Source organism: Platalea leucorodia, assembly GCF_965183815.1.
Source record: "Platalea leucorodia genome assembly, chromosome: 3".
NCBI classification, from domain to species: Eukaryota; Metazoa; Chordata; class Aves; order Pelecaniformes; family Threskiornithidae; genus Platalea; species Platalea leucorodia.
The window spans coordinates 98,093,525-98,116,452 of NC_138825.1; the positions used below are offsets into that span (position 1 = coordinate 98,093,525).

General features: G+C 38.3%; 1 protein-coding gene across 1 annotated transcript in view; it reads left to right on the plus strand.

Annotated features, from left to right (window-relative positions):
* Positions 1-22,928, plus strand: part of EYS (eyes shut homolog) — a gene marked incomplete at its 5' end in the record, with an annotated part of 904,266 nt that overhangs the window by 333,934 nt on the left and 547,404 nt on the right. The window contains one exon of the mRNA XM_082305491.1: positions 866-987. Within this exon, the coding sequence (XP_082161617.1) occupies positions 866-987 (122 nt within the window). The remainder of the gene's footprint in view (positions 1-865; positions 988-22,928) is intronic.

The following is a 22,928-nucleotide window of genomic DNA, read 5'->3' on the forward strand; positions in this document are numbered from 1 at the left end:
AGATTCTTTATGCTTTTCACTTCTGTGAGACTATGTCAAACACCCCATTGCATGCAGATACTGGATAATTTTGAAGCTGGAGATATTGGAATGTGGTTACAATTTGGTATAATAGCTTTGCAGTGTGATGAAAAATGTCCTGTAATACATGTCATTTTGAAGTGGATATACACACTGCTGAAGTTTTATTCGGTTTAATCAGTCAGAAATTTTGCACTAACACCTGGTCATTAGTATATTTAATACTGTCACCATAGAGCTAGAAGACTTGTATTTATGCTGTCTGGATTACTACCTAATACACCGTGTATTCTATCTAATACACTGTATAGGAGACAGTATTTCTCATGTGATGAGTTGACTAGTACTGCTTAATTAAGATACTGATACACAGTTTCATATTGAAGGTGTTAAACACATTGGATAGCTATATAATCCTGAGAATTTCCATAAAAAATTATTTTATATTGAGTTCTGTTTGGACTGCATGCTGAACAGTACAACTCAGATGATTGTAAATACATGTGTTTTAGACATAGTGTAATATCTAAACAAAGTAGCTTTATAGAAGAGAGTATCTTTTCTTAGAAAAACTTGGAGGAGCGAGGAAGAGATAGTAAAGGATTTGGGGTACACAAGTTGATTATACAAAAAGGTAGATAATAAGTAGTGTTGCATACTTAGCTCATATCCTCTCTTTTATCATATTAGTAGGTCAAACTATTGCTATATTTATAAAAATTCCAAGTTTTGAAATGGTGAAGCACCTGTTAGAAGACAAAAGTGCACAAAAATCAGTAATAATACCTGTTGTATTAAAAATACAAAAAGTAACAGGTTATTTATTTTACTTAATACATTACAGAGATACCAATGTGTTTGCTTGCCTGGATGGGAAGGAACATTTTGTGAATATGAATCAAATGAATGTAATTCAGAGCCTTGTATAAACAATGGCACCTGCATGGATCTTTTCAACAGCTATCGGTAAGTGTTGCATCTTCTCACTATATGATGATGTTCCAGGAATGACAGACTTATGCATCTAGTTATTCTTTCATTTCTCAGCTTGGGGAATGGAATGTTATTACACAAAGACGAGCAAACAACTTGTGTCATGGATACACTGCCTCACTGCACGTTCATTTGAAGTCAGCAGACATAATTAATTGTAGATGGAAAATTAAAAAAATGCATCAATTCAAAACGCTTAGCAAGTAATCTGGTCTGGAACTGTATTTTGTCAAAGAAAATACAGGATCTTTTTCTGACACATACGCCCTGTAAGCACAAGACATGCTTTAAGAGTAAAAGTAGTGGGAGTGGACATAGTTGTACAATCTTAGATGATGAGATTATATCTTTGCTGCCACCTTGTGGCTTAAAATGACAGCAAAATAGTAATTTAACTAAAATTTACAGCCACAGCGGGAGAAAGCATGAGGATTTGACACTAACCGTAACATTTTTAACTCAAACCCCAATCTTTATTTCATGCATGCATTTATGATTTAAAAATTATTTTATTCCAGTATTAGGAGGATAAGGACTCTGTAAACAATCTAGCAATCCACTTCTGGTATTTGTAGCCAGGATTGACTTACATTATGATGTCAATACTAGAACACTCCTGTGTCTGAATGTAAACTTTTAGTAGATACTTATACAGCTGCATAAAGAACGCAGTATAATGACTGTACACAGTACACAGTCTAGTTCTTGTGCAATGATTATATTCCTGATAATATAGACAATAATCAGAAAGAAAACCTACCACAGTTGAAAACAGACAAACAATTCCCCAAATAGCCAAAGATAAATTAACTAAGTTAAATAATATATATAATATAATATAATATGTAATTTTTGCAGTAGTTTATGTTCAGAATTTAACTGATATACTTCGCGTTATCCTAGACCTGCATTTACATATAGTATTAGATGTGTTATTTTGGTAATTTTTTTTTTAAGTCCAATAACAGAAAAAGAAGAGTCTAGTGAGCTTGAGAAAATCCGTTAAAATATTTTTAATTGCTTTTTTCACTTTTTTAAGTCTGTTGGGACATCATAAAACAATTTGTTAAAGATTTTTTTATTTTTGTAGTTCTTATTTTTATGAAGTTTGTAGTTCTTTGTATTCTACTCAAAAATAATTTCATAACTGTATAGTGTTTATGTCTGATTAGCTCTTACATTATGGCAATTTGAATTCTTACATGATATAATGGATTGTATAGGCAAATGTACAATTTCACCATCCTCAAGGACGATTCTAGGTTCCTGAATATTTTGCAACCATGTATCATTACCTGTCCTTATGTTTTACCTATTTCTTCAGCCTCTGGAAGCATTATATATATATATTGCAGAAGGTAATGTGGCTTCTCCTGATTTTATTCATAGCTGAGTCAACTACGTGTGAGCAAATCCAAGGACTCCCTATTGTTTAATGAGAAAAAAAATGCTCAAAAAGTAGTTTTTCTGGATTTGGCAAATACTGAACTATTACAGAAAATGTTTACAAGAGAATTGGTTTGAACTGTAAGCACCACACATATTTTTCCTCAGAGCTCTTTGTCCTAGTTGACATAACAGCAGGAAAATTAGTCGCATCATTGAATCATCATATACAAGGGTCATGATAAGCCAAACAAAAACGACTTCTTCAGAGAATACCTGTAGTTGAAACTGGGAGTCTAAGACTTGGCAACCCCAAGGAAAATTAGTCTAGACCAATTTTTTTGTTGTATAATCTAAAGCAATTTCATTTCAGTCATTAGAGTTGTCCTAGTTTATACTCACAGATGTTAAAAGACATTCTGCTTTTTTTCCACAATTAATCTTACTTAATATCAAAAAAAGCATTGATTTCTATTACCTCTTTTAACACTTTTCTCTTAAAAACTACAGCAACAAGTCAAAGTGTTCATCTTGTGGTAGCTAAGCAGTAGCAGTGACTAGTATCCAATCCTGAGGACATCTAGCCGTATCTTTGAAGTCAAACATAGTCTTTAGAACAGGATACCTGGATTTTAACTGCCTAATAGAAAAGGTCATTGGCATTCTTGAGCTGTGCCTAGGCATTGTTTTGGACAAGCACTAGTCGGTCTGGACCAAAGTCAGGCCCGGAACTGCTCTGAGAATGCAGCAGCGATAGAGAATGCAGTTTCCTTGCCTGTGGCCATGTTCTGAAAGTGTTTATTTTCCTGATGTAAGTTTAGCTGCTGGCAGGTCAGAATTTTCTGAATTTCTTTGAAGTTGGCCACACCACTGCTGGAGCTTGATACCACTTCTAATGTAAATTAATGTAAAGGATAGATAACATTATCTTTCTTTTATGGCTTGGTAATACTCATTAGTTTACTTTCTCTTCAGTATTTGCAGATCTATCTGAAAACAGCAGTTCTTGAAAAACTAGGTAATTTATTGTGCAACGGCATAAAAAATATATTTGTGTACAGAAAAAAAAGCAGAAAAGAATATAATAGAAAAGGAAATATTTTTGTACCAGGTTTCAAATCTGTAATAATGAGACTAATAATAAAAACCATAATTACTAATTAAAAATGTCTCTTTTAAGTTCACTTATTTATCTGGCACTATTCATTTTTGAACCTTGATATGAAAACTTGCTGCCAAAACTGAAGGATCAACAAGTGTGGCAGAATGGAATGCTTTTCTTTATGTATTCCATCATAGGAAAATAAATCACATGCCAACGCGGGGGGGGGGGGGGGGCCTTCTCAGTTGCATACTTTTATTTTAAAAAATCAGAGTAAGAAATTTGGAATAAGAAAGATGCTGAATCGATGGTTAAGCTTGAATTGGTAGATGTGAATAATTGGTTACATAATTCCTGTTTCATTCCAGTTAATTTTTGTTTAGCTGATAAACTAGGAAATTCCTTTTTCTCTCTTCTCACTTTTCAGTTTGGCACATGGCACAGCAAAAAAATGAATTTAGAGTAGTTTCATGCATATATTTCCAGTACCCTGTGAACCTCACTCTAATTCTCATGATAGCATAGTCTCTCAAATTATGTCTCTGAACATTTACAGACAGATGCATCTATTATCAGCTGAATTCCCTATTTCTCCTCTATCCTATATTATCATCTCTCCTGATACTTCTGAGGTTTTGCCCTAATAATATCAAACCCTAATTAAAGCCCTTGTGTCTCCTTTGCTGTTACCAGCTTACAGGGAAACTTTAAGTGAAAATCTCTTCAAGTCTTCTTGCAAAATAATAGGCAACATAGTTTTATGGATGAACTGGTGTTTCTAATGATGTAGAATAGTTTGGAACTTCGCTGTAATCGTTATGATGTTAAAACTTGGAGAATTAACCAAGTGTGTTTCCAAAGTACTCAATTCTTTCTGTATGTCCACATTGAATCCCACAGATGCATGCTATTTCCCATTTTGTCAATATTTGTTGTTGAAGTTGTTATAAAGAATAAAGATGGTGAGCGTGTTGTTGCTTTTCTTTTTATAACATACCACTGGACTTCTCCATATTAACAGGAGAGTAGACTTACTTAAGTATTTCCTTATGCCATCTGTTGATCTTATATTCTTTGTAACAGTTTTAGTGTTTGCTTCAGTAGAGAAAAGATACCCTTTGTTAGCGGTTGAATCCATCCACTAAGATACCATTTTATTATCTCTGTGTAAACTGAAGTGCAGTTCTATTTTTATACCTGTAGTTTATCCTTTTTTCCTCTTTGTTACTTTTTTTTTAACATTTTCCTTTTAAAAAAAACTTAAAAAAATATAGAATAGTCATCCTTACAGTATCTTGGTTCACTGATTGGGACTCATGCTGACTGTGTTAGTCAGTCTAACAGTGCCAGTCCTTAGCACCAGAGCTCTATCCAGAATCTCTACTCCCTATGACTTTACCATAAAGTATAAATTCCTTTCATTGTAACTTCATTAAAGATAAGTTTGTTGCAAATGAATATATAGATAACATATCAGTTAGGAAATTAGTGATCTCTGTGATGGGAATATTTAAAAAGACAGACAAATAATGCAAGTTCCAAACTTCAGAATGACTCCTTACTGGATTGCTGATACTCATTAACATTACACATTGCCAAAGGTTAATTCTTAATCGCTGCTAATCATTATCATTGTGTATACAACACCATTAGTCCTTAACCATTAGTAACTTTACAAACTAGTATTTTTATTTTTGTATTTATTTATATTTGTATATTTATTTATCATTTATGTTTATAAAATCATGCAATACTATGGAACTGGTGCTGTTTAGTTAGCACTGTTGGCTGTGGCTGTTGATGGTTCTTAGTTGCTGAGGTCAAGGTAGTCAGTCCCCAGAGTTCTTCAGTGAGGGAAGTAGGAACCACAGTGGCCTGTGTTCTTTTTTTTCCTGTCTTTTCTCACTTATCATCAATGTTTTAAGCTTCCTGCCTTCTCTCCAGAAGAAAAGTGTGATCTTACCTGCCCTTGACATGTTGTTTTTGGAATCGGGACCCCTTCTTGTTTCACTTACTTTTGCAGAGACAGATGTCTTTCCTGCCTGCTCATTCTCATCCATTAGATTTTACTTCTAGCACGTTTTCTTACACCCTATTTGTGCAGCTATATCGCAGGTCTCCATTTGCCCTTTCACAGGTACGGATATTACTTACATATTTAAGCGTAGTTGTGTTAAAAAATGCTGTAAGTGGTGTTACGGTATTATGAAATGCTTATTCATTTTCTCCGGTTATCCTATTTTAGTGTACTTATGTCTGGAACAAATATTAAGTACAATTCCTTTAGCCTGCTTCTAAGCACCATTTCTTGGGTGCAGTGGTCCTCTTCTTTGGCTACATATGATACAGATCCGAATTTTGTCTAATGTTATGACTGGGTCACAGATGGGTACTCAGCGAAAAATTGTAGACAGTTTTGTAATGTTATTTGTATGGCTCTTACTATAGGAGCTAGCTTTTTAATTTCCGAGATGACTCTGGTGCTGAAACACTTCTTTCCCACTAGCTTCTGCAAAGACAAAAGTTGGTAAAAGCCAACGTTACCTTTAAATATGAGGCTTAAGTTCCTTAAGCAGTTGTGAGAAATTACTGGTAATGTGCAAAAACGTTGTCTGTGTTTAAATGCTCTTCATTTAAACCCTTTTGTTGTTTATCCTGTCCTGTAAGAGGCCCTGGTTTTCCTAACTCCTTGTAGACTCCAGTTGAAATAATGAGTTGTGTTTGTAGTAGAGGGTCTTCTGAGTAATTTCAGAACTCATCTCAAACTACACTAGTCTTCCTTAGCAATGCTTCTTCAATTAGTAACCATGCCACAATCTTTCTTTGTCTTTACTTAGATAATAATTTATGCCAGCTGACAATTTGGGTAACCATACTGTCAACCAGAGTTAGACTTATTCTGGCTCTTCCCTGTTACTTTCTCAGTCCATTCTCAAATACATCATCTTGCCCTATAGCTCCCCTCTTTGCTTCTTAGCATTTGAAACCACATCTTTTCAGAATAAAAAAATAATTTTTCTTTAGTGTAACTGTCATCTACCTGTGCTGAGTTCTTAAAAAATGGCTTGTCTTATGTCATTAGAATGTATTCAGTGTTATGCATACCATGAACTTTAATTATAGTATTGTTACAGAAAAGCAGCATACTGTTTCGCTCTTCTTTTTTTCTCCCCTTATGGAGAGGATTTATTTGGAAAAGCAAAGTTAAAATCAGCCTCTGCGTTTTCTCAGAACTATGCAAGAATTGTTCTGTGCTAAGTTGTATAAGCAGGTGATTCCTAAATCAGGGATGGGTGAATATCCGAAAGATCCATAAGTAAAAGCATGCATATTTATGCAGTATGTTTTTAAGATATGCTTATTTCTAAATGAATGGATTTTTAACTATCATGGGATTTGAAAGTAAATCATGATATAATTATAATTTGAATGCTGAGTTCAGTCTGCCTTCTCTTTTTACTGGCACTGCTTTAAACTACTGCTATACTCTTTCTTAGTCCCCCACCCCCCCCCCCACCCCGAAGCAGTAAACAGCTTTTCCCACAGATGGAGATCAGCTTGGCATTTAATGGTCCCAGATGCCAAGCTCTGGAACATTTTTTTGCAAGCAGCATCTGGCTTCTTAGCTGGCGTTTCTTCAGGGTTCTTTCGCCAGCTCTTCCTCTCTGGCTGCAGAGACGCTTCCCAAAACATTTGTCTGTTGTGCTTCTGACTTATCTTTAGTTCTGACTTGTAAATTTTTTTTCATCCTAGTACCAAGATATGTATGTACCTCTTACTCAAAACCATCTTCAAAAGACTTATATGGACAGTCAGATTTACTGATGAATTAGCTAAAGAAATTTGTGAAAGCGCAAACAAGTGTTTCCTCCAAAGACAGCAAGTGTTTTATAGTTTCATCTGTGGTAATACTGCTAACAACTGGAAATGTGTAGTGTGCTGGTTGTTATACTGCAGCGTGTGAAATCAGCTTCGGGGTTTTCGTTGCCTTAGGCAAACAACAAAATATCGCTGTGCCATGTCAGTAGCATCTCCTAAAAAGTCACTGGCATTTTGCACCCCTCAGGGCATATTTTGGCCATGATTCAATAGTTCTCTGAAAGGACAGTGGCATTTTTGTTCAAAATCCCAATGAAACATGAAATTTAAAATAACACACAGTAAGTACCTGGAAAATACTCCCCCCCGCCCCGCTCTTCAACTTTTCCTTCCTGAACGGTAGAATTGCTCCTCCTGGTATATTTAATCATTAGGTGACATATTTTAAATAAACGTTTTATAATATCTTTTGGTTACAGACACCCAAAGAGACATGAAATGATCATTCGATGAACTCACAGGTTAAATGGAGGGACTACAAAACAGTTTCTAAAATAATGAGGTACCTGAGGCATAGCTTTGAGAGTGCATGGAATGTGATCCAAAAGTTACCCAAATTCATCATAGCTTTAGGGCAGTTAAACACTTCCAATGTAAATAATGTACAAATACCTAAGCACAGCTAACAGATGAAGCAGTTTGCACAGCAGTTTCTGGGCTCTGGCTTCAGATACGCTAGATTTTCTGGGAACTACTTGTGGGGTCATCAGAGGACTGCTATGAAGTCTGAGGAGCTTCAGGGTGCCTGCTGTTCCTGGGAAGGGATAGCTATAGGAGGCTGTGACTGCTAGCAAGCTGTAGCAGTTTCCCACAAGCTTTGTTACCTACTTTTCTTGATCGATGGGGACTTAGAGCTTTTTGTTTCCAGCTGACTCCTCATTAGGGACAGTCAAGCATCCTTTCAGCAAATGCTAGCAAGAGTGTGTGTAACTACCAAGCCTAGAGCACAGCCAACAGAGGGAGTAGTGTAGGAGGGGGCCAGAAACTCTGGCTGTGTACTTCGGTAGTGAGGTGCTATGGGGCACTATCCCTGACCATCCTCAGCACACTAGAGACCTCAAACCAGACTGAGCTCCTCAGGGAGGATGTCGTTCTGCAGGCCTGGGGCTGCAGAGATGTATGGGGCCTCCTGCTGAGGCTGGGACCAGAGGATACAGTGTCCTTGCCTGCAGGCGAAGTACTTGTGTGCTGGAAGAGGATCTGTGCTGCCAAGTAAATGAGCTGCAGGAGGCAGTCAGCAGACTGTGCAGCTTCAGAGATGATGAGAACAACATCGGATTCTCCAAGACCCTGCAGATAGAGGAACCTGAACTCCTAACTCTAGTGAAGGAGGACCAGCCGGAGTCTGTGCTTAGGAGATTTGGAAGTGGAGACTCCAGTGATGATGAAGGCTGGAAGTTTGGACCATCTTAGAATATTCCTGTTGTTCAGGTTTGAAGATAAGATGGTGGTGCATTAGAAAGCAGGTATATGAGCTAAAGTGCTGGATGAAAGAGTGGATAAAGCTTAAGGAGAAGTGCAAGAGAGGCAGAAAGCTGGGTGCTCATAATAAGATTTGGTCTAAAAAAAATGATAGAACAAAAAAAATGCCCCGTTGCCTTCAATGCAGATGACAACAGGTAGCATTGTTTCTTTGATTTTTTTTTTTTAATTTATTTATTTTGCCATAACCTATTTATGGTTACCTTAAAATGAGTATGTAACTCTTAATACTTGGCATTTTTCTGCCTGACAGGTCTTTGATGGAAGTCATCCCCCCATCATGTTATATAGCAATGACATTAAAAATTGAAATTCCATGGCTTGTCTTCTGTAGCTACAGTTCTAGGCAATAACAAAAATGCTGCCACCACTAAGTATTCTTGGGGGGGGAGAGTGAGAATTAAAACTAGAATGGATAGAAATAAGATAGGCAACGAACAGAAGAATGGCTGAAAATGTTTTCAAGACAGACTTCACTACCTCATTATTTCTAATCCAAATCTGTTAAAATGCTTCTGTTGCAGATGATTCATAATAGACTCAATTTTGCTTGTTCTTTTGCCCTTTATTTAACAGTTCCCTAAAAGCACATTCACTTTTTTTATTCGGGAAACTGTAGTAAAATAGGAAGTTTAAACAAACAAACAAAAAATGGTGCTGACACTTTAAAAATGGCCCATTAGAAATGAACGGGAAAACCATCTGTCATTGTTAGCTGCAGGTTAGATGTTTCATGCATCGGCAGTGTCTAATACATGCACAAAGGAACAAAATTTAGAAAGGATTATGGGCATTGCTGCTGACATTATATCCTGTTGAACCATGGAGAATGGGTAATAAACAGTTCCGCATAAAAGGACAGGGTGTAGATTCCCATTCTCTTTACTATAAAACTATATTTTTTTTTTCCTTTGATTTGAAAGGTCATTAGTAAAATCTTCATGTTGCACTTGTTAAAACAGAACCGATTTCATCAGTTTCATAGGTATTGTTCCTTTCACTTGCTTTCTTAAAGCAATTCTGAAGTAGTTAAGTGTCAAAATTTTTGTAAATTAGTTGTGTCAGTTTTAATGCCAAGGTGTTACCTGTGTTTATTTTGACCTGAAATAACTTTCCAGCCAAAACAAAAGCAAGGTTTCATCTTCAATTATGAGGCATTTTCTTTTGAAATAGAGAAAGATTTTTAGAGAATAGCAGTCACAATTTCCTTATTACTAACAACGTACAAGACTGTTTTGCAGACATAATTTTCTCTGTTTTGGGAGATAAGAGGGAGAAAATGAAGCCTGACTATATATTTAGTTGTAGTGTAGGTGAATACATTTTAGTTATGTCAAGCATTTCAGTAGTGAAATACTATCTAACCCAGACAGCATTGATTTTCATCAGTGGTGCTCAGATACTTAGATGAGTAGATTATATTACTGCCGTTAGGTCACTGGGGTCATGAAAATAACATATGTGAAAAAGAATTCTGCAAGACTATTAACAGCATAGAGTAAAATCTAGCATATGTGAAACTGGCAGTATATGGCCTATAGCTAATGGAAGTAAAAAGAAAGAGAGTTTTGTTTTGTTTTTTTTCCATTTAAGACGTGATAAAAGAAATTAAGACTTTCATTTTAAATTTTTTTTTTTTCTTAAAGATTGTGCTAGCAACTACAAAATTGGTTTTGGAGAAGAGTATAATTGTATGTTTAGAAAATATATGTTTGAAAAGGTATGAATTATTCAGCTAAAGCAGTTGCATCTTTGAAATGATTGCTTATGTATGATAGTACAGTATGAAATCCATGTACAAATTATGTGAAATGGTTCTAGTATAAGTAAACTGTACACAATACATAATTGGAAAATCAACATCGTCTTCCCCACCACTAGTTTCTATGGGTAATCGAATTTCAGTTAATGGTCTTTTGGGTTTGTCTGGGCTTTAAGCTGTTATGTACTGTTAGATCAGTAGAAGTATTATAGGAAAATTTATTTAGACTGCAGTTATAGATAGTACACTATTAAAGGTCCTCTATAAAGCAGTGCTCGCTCTTCAGCAATAGCAAGCAGACTAATGCAGGATCTGTAATTATCGTATTTGCTTTCACCAAATGCCAGTTTGGATGTCTGAAAAAACATCTATCACAGTTATAGTAGGAAGCCTTTATTTTTGAAGGTCACAAGTAGAGAAAAGGGAGCACAAATATAAAAGTCACACCTCTCTATGAGCATCCATAAGTATTGTTATGTATATCTCTTAGGCTTGTTCATTCCCTATCTGGCAGGGGCAGTCATAAAATTTTCATAGGTTTGCTCTATTGAAATAACTCAGTGAGACAGCTATAGTAGAAAGTTGGATTGTATATATTACAGTAGATACCAAAGGCAGATAAAGACATAGCTGACTCTTGGAGACCAATTGAAAATAATTTTTGTTGTTTCCTTTTATAGCTTTATATCAGAACAATAATCTTTTTAAGGACAAAGCTATTTTTGAAATGCTGGTTGCCAGGACATGACAAGTCGAATTTTGTTTTGTGACAGAATCTGTAGTAGGGAAATATCTACCTCATCTTGTGACTGCAGTATTTGAGCAGCATATATATATATATATATATATATATTTAACACTGAGAAATACTGTCTGAGTTGAACTTAAAAATGCTTACATTTGCTCTTTTCCTCTTGTTTATATGCTTGGAAGTTGTGGCACTCCTTTATAAAATATTTCATGGGTTTACTTAAATAATTCTTCTCAGGCAAACTTAAGCAAGGCCTGTGTTAGGTGATCTTTGGTAAATTTAGTTGTGGCAAAATGAAATGTTACTGCCTCAGTTATTTGTTGGAAGTTACAATCCTCATACATGATTAGGTGAAAGGTAAGAGATTATAATTTGACATATTAGCTTAAATCATTAATGAAGGTCAGTTTGTGCAAAACTTTTTTTCTTTTCTTTCTATTTTTCTAATAACGAATGCGAGAATAGAGGCATCCTTGCTTCTTAATCTTTTTCTGAAATATTTTCTAAACTGCCAGTATTGATGATAACAAACTCTGTAGCCTTTCCAAATGTTTTATTTCATACAGGCTCCTTTGAAAATCTGAGTTTATAATGTTGAAATTAGAATCATAGAATCATTAAGTTTGGAAAAGACCCTTAAGATCATCGAGTCCAACTGTTAACCTAGCACTGCCAAGGCCCCCACTAAACCATGTCCTCGAGCAACACGTCTCCCCTTCTTTTAAATACCTCCAGGGATGGAGACTCAACCACTTCCCCGGGCAGCCTGTTCCAATGCCTGACTACCGTTTCGGTGAAGAAGTTTTTCCTGATATCCAGCCTAAACTTGCCCTGGTGCAGCTTGAGGCAGTTTCCTCTCGTCCTATCGCTTGTTACTAGGGAGAAGAGACCGACCCCCACCTTGCTACAACCTCCTTTCAGGTAGTTGTAGAGAGCAATAAGGTCTCCCTTCAGCCTCCTCTTCTCCAGGGTAAACAACCCCAGCTCCCTCAGCCGCTCCTCATAAGACTTGTGCTCCAGACCCTTCACCAACTTCGTTGCCCTCCTCTGGACACGCTCCAGCACCTCAATGGCCTTCTTGTAGTGAGGGGCCCAAAACTGAACACAGTACTCGAGGTGCGGCCTCACCAGTGCTGAGTACAGGGGCACTATCACCTCCCTGCTCCTGCTGGCCACACTATTCCTGATACAAGCCAGGATGCCATTGGCCCTCTTGGCCACCTGAGCACACTGCTGGCTCATGTTCAGGTGGCTGTCGACGAGCACCCCCAGGTCCTTTTCCGCCAGGCAGCTCTCCAGCCACTCCTCCCCCAGCCTGTAGCATTGCATGGGGTTGTTGTGACCCAAGTGCAGGACCCGGCACTTAGCCTTGTTTAACCTCATAGAGTCGGCCCCGGCCCATCGATCCAGCCTGTCCAGGTCCCTCTGCAGGGCCTTCCTACCCTCCAGCAGATCAATACTTCCACCCAACTTGGTGTCACCTGCAGACTTACTGAGGATGCACTCAATCCCCTCCTCCAGATCATCAATGAAGATGTTGAACACAACCGGCCCCAACACTGAGCCCTGGGGAACAGCACTTGTGCCCGGCCGCCAACTGGATTTGACTCCATTCACCACCACTCTCTGGGCTCGGCTGTCCAGCCAGTTTTTAAGCCAGCGCAGAGTACACTTATCCAAGCCTTGAGCAGCTGGCATTGTGATAGTTGTTCAAATACTAAATGATTCACTAGATAAACTTTGATGCATAATTGACTACTGCTGAGTGTTGAAAATGCTTGAATAGTGCTCTTAAAATATATAAACGTTGGTACTGTATGGTTAAGTGATATCCTGATGACCTGATGTGTTCTGCTATACTAAATATCACAGCTGTCCTTGATTATCACTTGTTTACTGGCAGCTAATTTGTTCTAGGCGTAAAGTATTCAATGTGTTCTATATACAGAATGAAAAAAAAAAAAAGAAGATTATTTAACATGGAGCATTAATCCATTTGTTCAAAGAGATGGTTTTTTATGCCATCGGTTCCATTCCTGGATTTGATAGTGCTTTGGTGTCAGACTGAGCCAAAGATGTACAGTTTCTTCTGTAATAAACCTCCTTGGAGCTTGAGTAGATCCAAGGTAAAGATGAAGTGACAGTCCTGAAAGAAGCTTAAAAATAGGCATAGAACATTGGGAAAAAGGCTGATAAAGACATCTTGTTTAAATGACAAAAGTGTATACGGAGTTCAGAAACAGTCAGAAACGTGAGGGAGAGAAATGTTTCTTTGTCTCATCTGTTCAAATCATTCAAATCATTACACAGAGGTCATTTGCATAGTCTTCTGAATTTGTGTGCATTATGTTCAATTATTTTTCATGTCAGATTTTCTAAACGTCGCAGTAATCTGTCTTCAGGGTTAGATTCGTATTGCTTGCGCTTCATAAAATTTCAGAGTTGCAGCATGCCATCTACCACTTCATGTTGCTGTGCTAATTATTGCTAATAAAGATTATCAGTTGTAATTACCTTTACTTGGTCTTCTTTTGTTGTCTGTGGTGGAAGGAACAGACCAGGAGAGATCTGCTTTACTTCCTTAGAGCAAAAGTACCTTCTGGTGTCAGCACTCCTTACCTGAAGAGTTCACTTTTCTGTAATCGGTGCCATCTCTGTATACTAGGTGAAGAGCTTTGAGGTCAATTGGCAGAACTACTGTTGCATTGCTAAACTTCCCAAATGTAACAAAAGCCTTTCCTGCAGGGGCTGTTACCTGCTTGCAGGTGATTGATAGCTTTTATTTTTTCAGTGCAGCATTCTTCTTCCTTTCAGATTTCTCAGGTCAACGAGGACTTGTCTCAAAATCAATGTACTAAAACACAGTAAGTCACCTGTAACTCTCAGAAAACATCAGAGCAATACTAAGCTGGAAAAAGGCATTGAGGCAATTTCCATATCAACTAGGCCCTTTACACTGAAATCTAGTAGAGAGGAAGAGATTTCCAAAGGGAATAGTGCTGAAGGTACCACTTTCCATAGGTGCAGCAATAAACCCAATACCGAAAGACTGGCATTAAATTAAGATGGGGGAGCACAAGCAAACAGGCGACTAGGGAGATGGAAGCCTTTTGCTGAAGAATCCTTCAAAGATGGATCATCTTCCAGATAGCTGATTTATTCAACATCTGAGCTCTAACAGATTAACTTTATGTAACATCAGCTTCTTGGATGCAGCATGACAACTGATTCCCTCTGATTCTTGAAAGAATGAAATACTACTTTTTTCTCTACCAAAGTGAATCAGTACCATCCAAGATACTGGAGGTAGAGTCTTAACTTATTGTTCACCGTAGCATTGATTTACTGATGCTCTGTTTTCACAAGTGAAGGTTTTTCTCTCTGGCAGGCTCGATCTTTGGAGAAATGTTGCCTGTTAAAAAGGATGCAAATTATGTATTTTCCTCCAGATTGCTGGATGGAGTCTTGAATTACCTTGTTGCTGTTGTACTTGTTGTTTCAGTGTGGGATGAAGGACGCATAGGCAAAGAATGCAGCTCTTGATGTTAGTGACAACAGATGGTAAGATAAAAAGGAATGTATGTCCTTTTCTGTTTGCATTTTGTCAGAACAGAAGAAAGTCTAAAGGAGGTTTACTTCATAGACGGTGTTACTCAAAAGAGCAGCTTTACGTACCAGAATGCATAGACACCCTATGTGGGGGTCTGCAGTGATTCAAGAAATTAATGCTGCTACTCAGAAAATCGTTTTACACACTGAACACAAATTTAGGCAGATCTTTTTTTCTCTTTACCCTGCGCTCTGTGCTGACTTGCTCAGCTGCATTCCAAAATTTTCACATGACTATAACACCCTTCTGATATAACTTGGGGAATTTAGGAGAAGGAAGTTCCTATTTTTTTAAGGGATGATTTGGTATTTTTTAATCTTTCCATCATTTGTTTTGGAAGTCTTGAACATGGTAAGTAGTTTTTCGTAGCACCCTAGATAATAACCAAAACTAAAGCAAAACTAAAAAAAAAAATACTCCCAAAACATGAAAAACTTTTTTTGTAATTTGTAATGATTTCCTGCTGCATCTCAAATAGGACTTTCAGGAGGTAAGATTGATAGGAAGGCACTTTACCAACTGTTTTCTATGTGGTCATGATCTATGAACAAGACTGTTCGTACCAAACTGTATTGTATTTTCTGGTTCCAAGCCATATGACCGAAGTGACAGTAATAATGCTCAGTTTTACTTGTTTTGTCATCTTCCTTAATTAGAAGTATTCAAAGTATTCAGTGTTTGTGCTTTTTTAAGCACAAACATTCGTTCTAATGAGACTGCCCTCTAGCGACAGTTTTACTGGTGATTTTTAATTATTTTAATGTTTCCCAGCCAAAACAGAAAAGAATTTAATTTCATCTGGCTTTGTAGATAGGAGGATTTGCTGCAAAATCCTTCTTGAGATAAATATGCAAATAGTTTGATTGAACTGAAAAGGAACTGAGTGTACCTCATCTCTGTGGTCTAGTAGTCTGAAAGTTGCATCCAGTGTGATGTAAGATGTATCTTGCATTTTGATTTAGGAAAATGGAAAAAGAAAAAAAGCTGCATTAAAAAATTGGGAGTTGAAATACCCTTTGTAGGACATAAAATTCTGTTTCCTAAAATAGAAATGTGTGCATTGCAGCTGAACTAGAGCTTAAAGTAAAAGCTGAAATATAGCTTTCTGTCTTATGGAGCTGAATGTTACCTTGTGATTGTGTGAACTCATTGCTTCAAATAGAGGATTAAGGAGGAAATATCTGGAAAACAAGCAAATACAACTTTGTCTATTTGTGCCTCTAAAACATTTTTTTCTTTGTGTCATGTCCCTGAATACACAGAATATTATGAATTACTTGTAGTTATTGCTACCTAAAGGAAGAATGTGAGCAGAGGATTGTGGGAGCAAAAGTATACAGAATAGAGAAAATATATGCTAAAAAGTGAGAAAAAGGACAAGGATAAAAAGGCTGAAGCAATTAAACTGGAAGGGAATGAAAACTACCTAAGGTCTCTGAAGTTTTCTGCATCAAACATGCAAAAGGCACACTTACACACTATTCTAGTAGCGGAAACGTAATCTTTTTATCTCTTTTTCCGGCAATGTACCTCACAAATCCTTTTTCTCTCGTTTGGGGTCAATATCCACTTCTATTTTCAGCTTTAAGAACAAGCCGAAGGGGTTCGGCATACTTGTATTTGCAGATTTTAGTTATTTATTTGTATTGTACTTCATGTTTTCCATGTAAAAGGGTTAATCCTTCTGATATCTAATTCAGAAATCTAAAAGCAGAAAAAGATGTATCTGTCTTCAGAATGAGAAAATGCAAATAGCTTTTTCTAACGTGCATCAGGAATGTATTATAAAAGTACAAGTCTAGCTTTTGAAAATGGTAAGGAGAAATCAAGCAGTTGCTATGGAGCCTTCTGTTTATGGTATACTTTGAGTAGGACATGATGAAAATTAGCAGTTCTATATCTGATGCACTTCAGTTTTATGCCTGCTTTTTTAAAGACAATTATAATTTTAATTGTTTCAGTGCTCAGGAATATATGAATATAGAGGGAATAAGTATTTATTATTATGGTTATAATTATTAAAATTACATAAGCTCTACCAGCTCCACATACCAAAAAACTCTTACAACAATTTCTTCTTCAGTTCTATGAGAAATTTATGTGAAACTGTTCACTGCTGGACTACCTTTTTAGTAGAATACAGCTGCCTCTGAAATATCAGGGATTCATAGCATATCAGAAAGAAGAAGCTAGAACAGTTTAAAAAAAAAAGGGCAAACCAAAAAACAACCAACCCACCTGACTTATTTAATTTAGACTGTTAGATAGTATTTTCAAATTTGAGGAAAGCGGTTTGGTCCAAAAAGTTCTTTGTGTATCTGACAGAGAACCCTAAGTTCATAAGCCTACTTGCACTATTTCCTTTATAGCCAATGAAGATAAGTAGATGGAGAGATTCCTTCCAAAAGCCATTCAGCTTGTCTGAGATCTGAACTTCTAAGTAACTTCTCTCCACTGACAAAACAGCATCTTCAAAGTGGCTTAACTCATAATGTATAAACTCCCAGTGGTTAGAATTGCATGGGTGAAAGACAAGTCTGTTCCTAGCTGGTGTGCTCTGCAGTCTTTCTGAAGGCCAGATTCCTCAGCTGTTGTCGTGGTTTAACCCCAGCCAGTAACTAAGCACCACACAGCCGCTTGCTCACTCCTCCCTCCCTGGTGGGATGGGGGAGAGAATTGGAAGCGTAAAAGTGAGAACACTTATGGGTTAAGAACAGTTTAATAATTGAAATAAAGTAAAATAGTAATAACAACAATAATATACAAAGCAAGTGATGCACGATGCAATTGCTCACCACCTATCAACTGATGCCCATTCCATCCCTGAGCAGCGGTCCCCCTGCTCCTGGCCAACTCCCCCCAGCTTATATACTGAGCATGGCATCATGTGGTATGGAATAGCCCTTTGGCCAGTCTGGGTCAGCTGTCCTGGCTGTGCCCCCTCCCAGCTTCTTGTGCCCCTGGCAGAGCGTGGGAAGCTGAAAAGTCCTTGACCAGTGTAAGCACTGCTTAGCAACAACTGAAACATCAGTGTGTTATCAACATTATTCTCATACTAAATCCAAACCACAGCACTATACCAGCTACTAGGAAGAAAATCAACTCTATCCCAGCTAAAACCAGGACAGCTGTCTAGGTGAAATGGAGCTTAGTCCAGGGTGAGTTTTAGTTCAGATTGTGAGTAGATTTTTGAAGTAAATCTCATAGACATACCCAGTTACCATGCTTTAGTTAGCTTGTAATGTCAAATGATCCTGTACATGCAAACTGGAATCTTTCTGGATGAAACTAAATTAGAGGGTACACTCAGAATGTATCCCGTGTGATACAAATACTACTGGATATTCAGTCCATGCCAAATGACTGGAACTAGTCTGAAGTAAACCAGGCAAAACATATGTAGTGTTTATGTAGGGTCTGCACCAACTCCTTTGCTTCACACATCATCTCTATTTGTGCCATACTATGGGAGCATAGCCTTTGGCTCCTTTCTTTCCTCTATGTCATCCCAGTGTGGAGTGACATGCGCAGGATGGGCAATGTAAAGAAGACGGCTTCTGGCTGCATAGGCAGAAACAGTGAGGCTCAGGCACTCCTTTTTTTAAATGGGACTAAGATGATGTTTTGTGCTGCTTCATTATGATCCACTAAGAAAGGCACTCAGACTGTATATACAGTGTCACTAGAATGACATACATTGGAGCTAACACTACAAAGAAGAAGATAGTATATAATTGTACATCCCTTCAGGGAAGCCCCAGTTGTGCAGCATCAAATGGGCTTCTAGTCAGGGCCAGCGTGCCATGCAGAGCCTGCCTATGGAAGGATTACCCCATTCTGGTTATTGTAGCTCTTGCAGGATTTTCTTACAAGGAAACAACTCAATTCATTGTTTCTGCTGTTAAATAGAAAGGATGTTCACATGAGAACTTGTTGCTGCAGTCTTAAACAAAGGCAGGGACACACAGTTAGTGCAGTCGCATGTACTGAGACTCCTCTGTTAAAATTAGCCAGCAAAGTTTTTCCAGTGGTCAAGGGATGCACGCAACACAACACAGACCACACAGCCAAGGTCTACATGCTACCCAGCACAGCACGGTACTGGTTAACTGTTACATATATCACTGACACCTTGATGCACAACGGGATTCTAGTCTGGATCACTACAGATGCCTTTGCTACCTGTCTTTTGCAGAAGTTCTTGATACTTTCTTTCATTAGTAGACCATGAATTGCTGAAATGTGTGACTTGGATTAGTATTCTACTGCTTAAACAATCTTCCAGTGCTCAACAGTATTCACATTCCTACTGAACTAACGGACAAACGCTAGCAATAGGTGGTTCTTTTTCAATATTAGCAATGGCTATTGGGATCAAACTCTAGCTTATATTCATTCAGTGCTTCCACTTTGCTATTATTCAATAGATAATACACAAAGCATCAGTTGGTCAAGTAAATAGTTTGAAAAGTAATATATTCAAAATAAATAATAGATTGTTTTACAAATATTAGTGTTAACTTAGGAGGCGTGTTGACTTGCATAGTATTCAACAACCTTCATACAGCATATGAATAGAGGAGAAGAGTGAAAATTGTTTCAGCCAGTTTAACCAGGTATCTTAGGATACCTGATTCACACTGATCTCAGTGTAAATTTTACTGTAGCGTTCTTTTACAGATAAATTTGATTTCTCAGGTGTAATGGCAGCAAGGTCCATTGCATTTACAGTTCACGCACTGTATTATTAGTCATCGTACTACTACATGTAGTTTGCATTACATGATGCAAACTTCTCGGACACTTAAAATGATTAGGCATGCAATAAAGGGTTCATCCGTGCATGTCTGTTATTACCTGTACCATTCCCCAAGTATTTTATCTATGCTTTTTTAGTCTCTACTTCAGATTCAACTTGAAGATTGCAAGTGGTACATGTACTTCCAATAAGCCAGCATATATCTCTCTGTTAAATGAAGAAATTGTAGGTATGACAAAGGTAACAATTTTGTTTTCCTTAATTCCACCTTCCCACCATTATTCTAACAGCTGATAAAGGCAGATGGAATTTCTTCTATAATTTGTGAAATTGATATTTACTTACCAGTTTACTTTGTGAAAGACAAATTGCTCTTTCCTCACTTATTGATTAATCCTTTGGAGAGAGGTGAGAAGGGAAGAGGTGATACTTCTTCCTGCATGGCCACTTCCTTGCTGTACACATTTACACAGTTTGGAAAGATATTTATCATTTGGTCATGGCAGACATGAGTGTATTGAGGAATCAAAACCACTGGATAATGGATGAGCTTCTTGACTCTTTCTTCCTTTGTTTAATCTTTTTATGCCCTGAACCACTTCATTGAAATCAAACCAAGTTTATTTCACTGCTAATGAAACTCCCCATTGTCAGATTGACAGCCCAAGGAGCTGAACTTGCTTATTGACTAACCACAGCAGTGGTAGTTTAATACCACTTTCTTGCACTGAATTGAGAAGATGAGAGGATAGTTCAGTCTCTGTGTTCAAATTGATAACTCAGTTTACAGAAAGTGGTGATGACTATTGCAGTAATTGTGATAATGAAGGGTGATATTGTAATAATGAAGGATGTCCTAGTATTTCTCAAAGGCAAAGCTGAAAGGCTTATATCTGACTTATTGACATGGTATTGTTGACTGGGACAGCAGCTAACCACATCTGGAATTTATCTAAACCACAATTAAATATATGTATTTTTACTTTATTTTTAACTTACTTAAGAGTTATAACTTAAGAAGTTAAGAGTTGCTTTGGACAAATGCAAGCAACAAGACATGCCACTCCTAAAAAAAAAGTTGGTCACCTAAGCTGAGATACTGCAGTACTTTCACAGTGCCCAGCACTCCTTACAACAGTCAGGCAGACCTTGGGGATTCGTTGTACACCTGCACTGAACTGTATGATTCAGTTCAGGAGCTTGAAGTAGAAAGCACTGGTGTGGAAAAGATCCTCCTGTTACTCACATTAACCAAAAGTTTTCTGGCACACCTCAGAAAAGGGCAAGGAGTGAGCAAGTTTATAACACAGCATTTTTATTTCAGGAGTTAATTGGTCCTGCCTTCTTAACCGCAGCAATAAAAGAAATAGGAATTTTAGTCTTCGCCATTATTATCCTTTATGACTTTGCCTCGATCATTTAAATATTCAACCCCATTGCTACTATTCATAAAGATTACCATATATGTCCCATGTTAAGAATATGTAAAAAAAGAGCAGAATAAAAACTAAGAATACTTCTGCAATGTGGAACAGATTAAGCAACTAGTTTCATCCTCAGTCTTGGGCGTTTTTCCCTGTCACAGCTCACTTCCTTCTCCCAGGCTGCCAGCTGCAGCCTGGCTGTGGCCCTCAGCCCCCCCAACAGAAAGGGCTATGGTTTGTCAGGCAGGGACTGCAGGCAGGGGGGGGCGTGTCACCCTCTCCTAGAGGGGCCACCCCCAGAGCTGAAGCTGGAGCAGGGGGGGCAGCAGTCACTGGACCCCAGTGCAGGGGTTAAACCAGCGACACCCAGCTCAGGCCCAGTGAGGCTGAGCCCCTGCACTGCCGGGTCAGCGCACAGCTGTGGGCCTTATACAAGCAGTAGCAAAAGTCATAAAATCACAGAATTGTAGAATGGTTTGGGTTGGAAGGGACCTTTAAAGATCATCTAGTTCAGCCCCCCTGCCATGGGCAGGGACATCTTTGACTAGATCAAGTTGCTCAAAATCCTGTTCAGCCTGGCTTTGAACACTTTCCAATGATGGGGCATCCACAACTTTTCTGGGCAACCTGTTCCAATGTCTCACCACCCTTATTGTAAAAAAATTCTTATGTCTAATATAAATCTGTCCTCTTTCAGTTTAAAACTGTTGTCCCTTGTCCTGTCACTACAGGCCCTGGTAGAAAGTCTCCATCTTTCTTACAAGCTCCCTTTAATTGTTGAAAGGCCCAATTAAGTCTCCCCAGAGCCTTTTCTCCAGGCTGAGCAACCCCAGCTCTCAGCCTTTCTCCATAGGCATTGTCTTGACCATCCTCTGGACCTGCTCTAGCAGGTCCCTGTCTTTCGTGCACTGGGGACTGCAGAGCTGAGTGCAGTACTCCAAGCGGGGTCTCACGAGAGCATAGCAGAGGGTCAGAATCATCTCCCTTGACCTTGCTTCTTTTTATGCAGCCCAGGACATGATTGGCTTTCTGGGCTGCAAGTGCACGTTGCCAGCTCACGTCCAGTTTTTCAACCACCAGTATCCCCAAGTCCTTCTCTGCAGGGCTGCTCTTAATCCATTCATTCCCCATCCTATATTGATAACTGGTGATTGTGCCAATCCAGGAGTAAGACCTTGTACTTGGCCTTGTTGAACTTCATGAGGTTCACATGGCCCCACTTCTCACACTTGTCAAAGTCCCTTGGGATGGCATCCCTTCCTTCAAGTATATCAACTGCACCGCTCAGCTTGGTGTCATCTGCAAACTTGCTGAGGGTACGCTCAGTCCCACTGTCTATGTCATTGACGACGATATTAAATAGTATTGGTCCCAGTCCTGACCCGTGGGGAACACCACTTGTTACTGATCTCCGTTTGGACATGGAGACACTGGCTATAACTCTTTGGACACAGCCATTCAGCCAGTTCCTTATCCACATAACAGTCCATCCACCAAACCCATATTTCTCCAATTTAGCAGCAAGAATGTTGTGTATTAAAGGCCTTACAGAAGTCAAAGTAGATGACATCTGTAGCTGTTCCCTTGTCCACTGATGCAGTCACTCCATCATAGAGGGCCCCTGGGTTAGTCAGGCATGATTTGCCCTTGGTGAAGCCATGTTGGCTGTCTCTAATTACTTCTCTGTCATCCATATGTTTCAACATAGCTTGCAGGAGGATCTGTTCCATGATCTTCCCAGGCACAGAGGTGAAGCTGA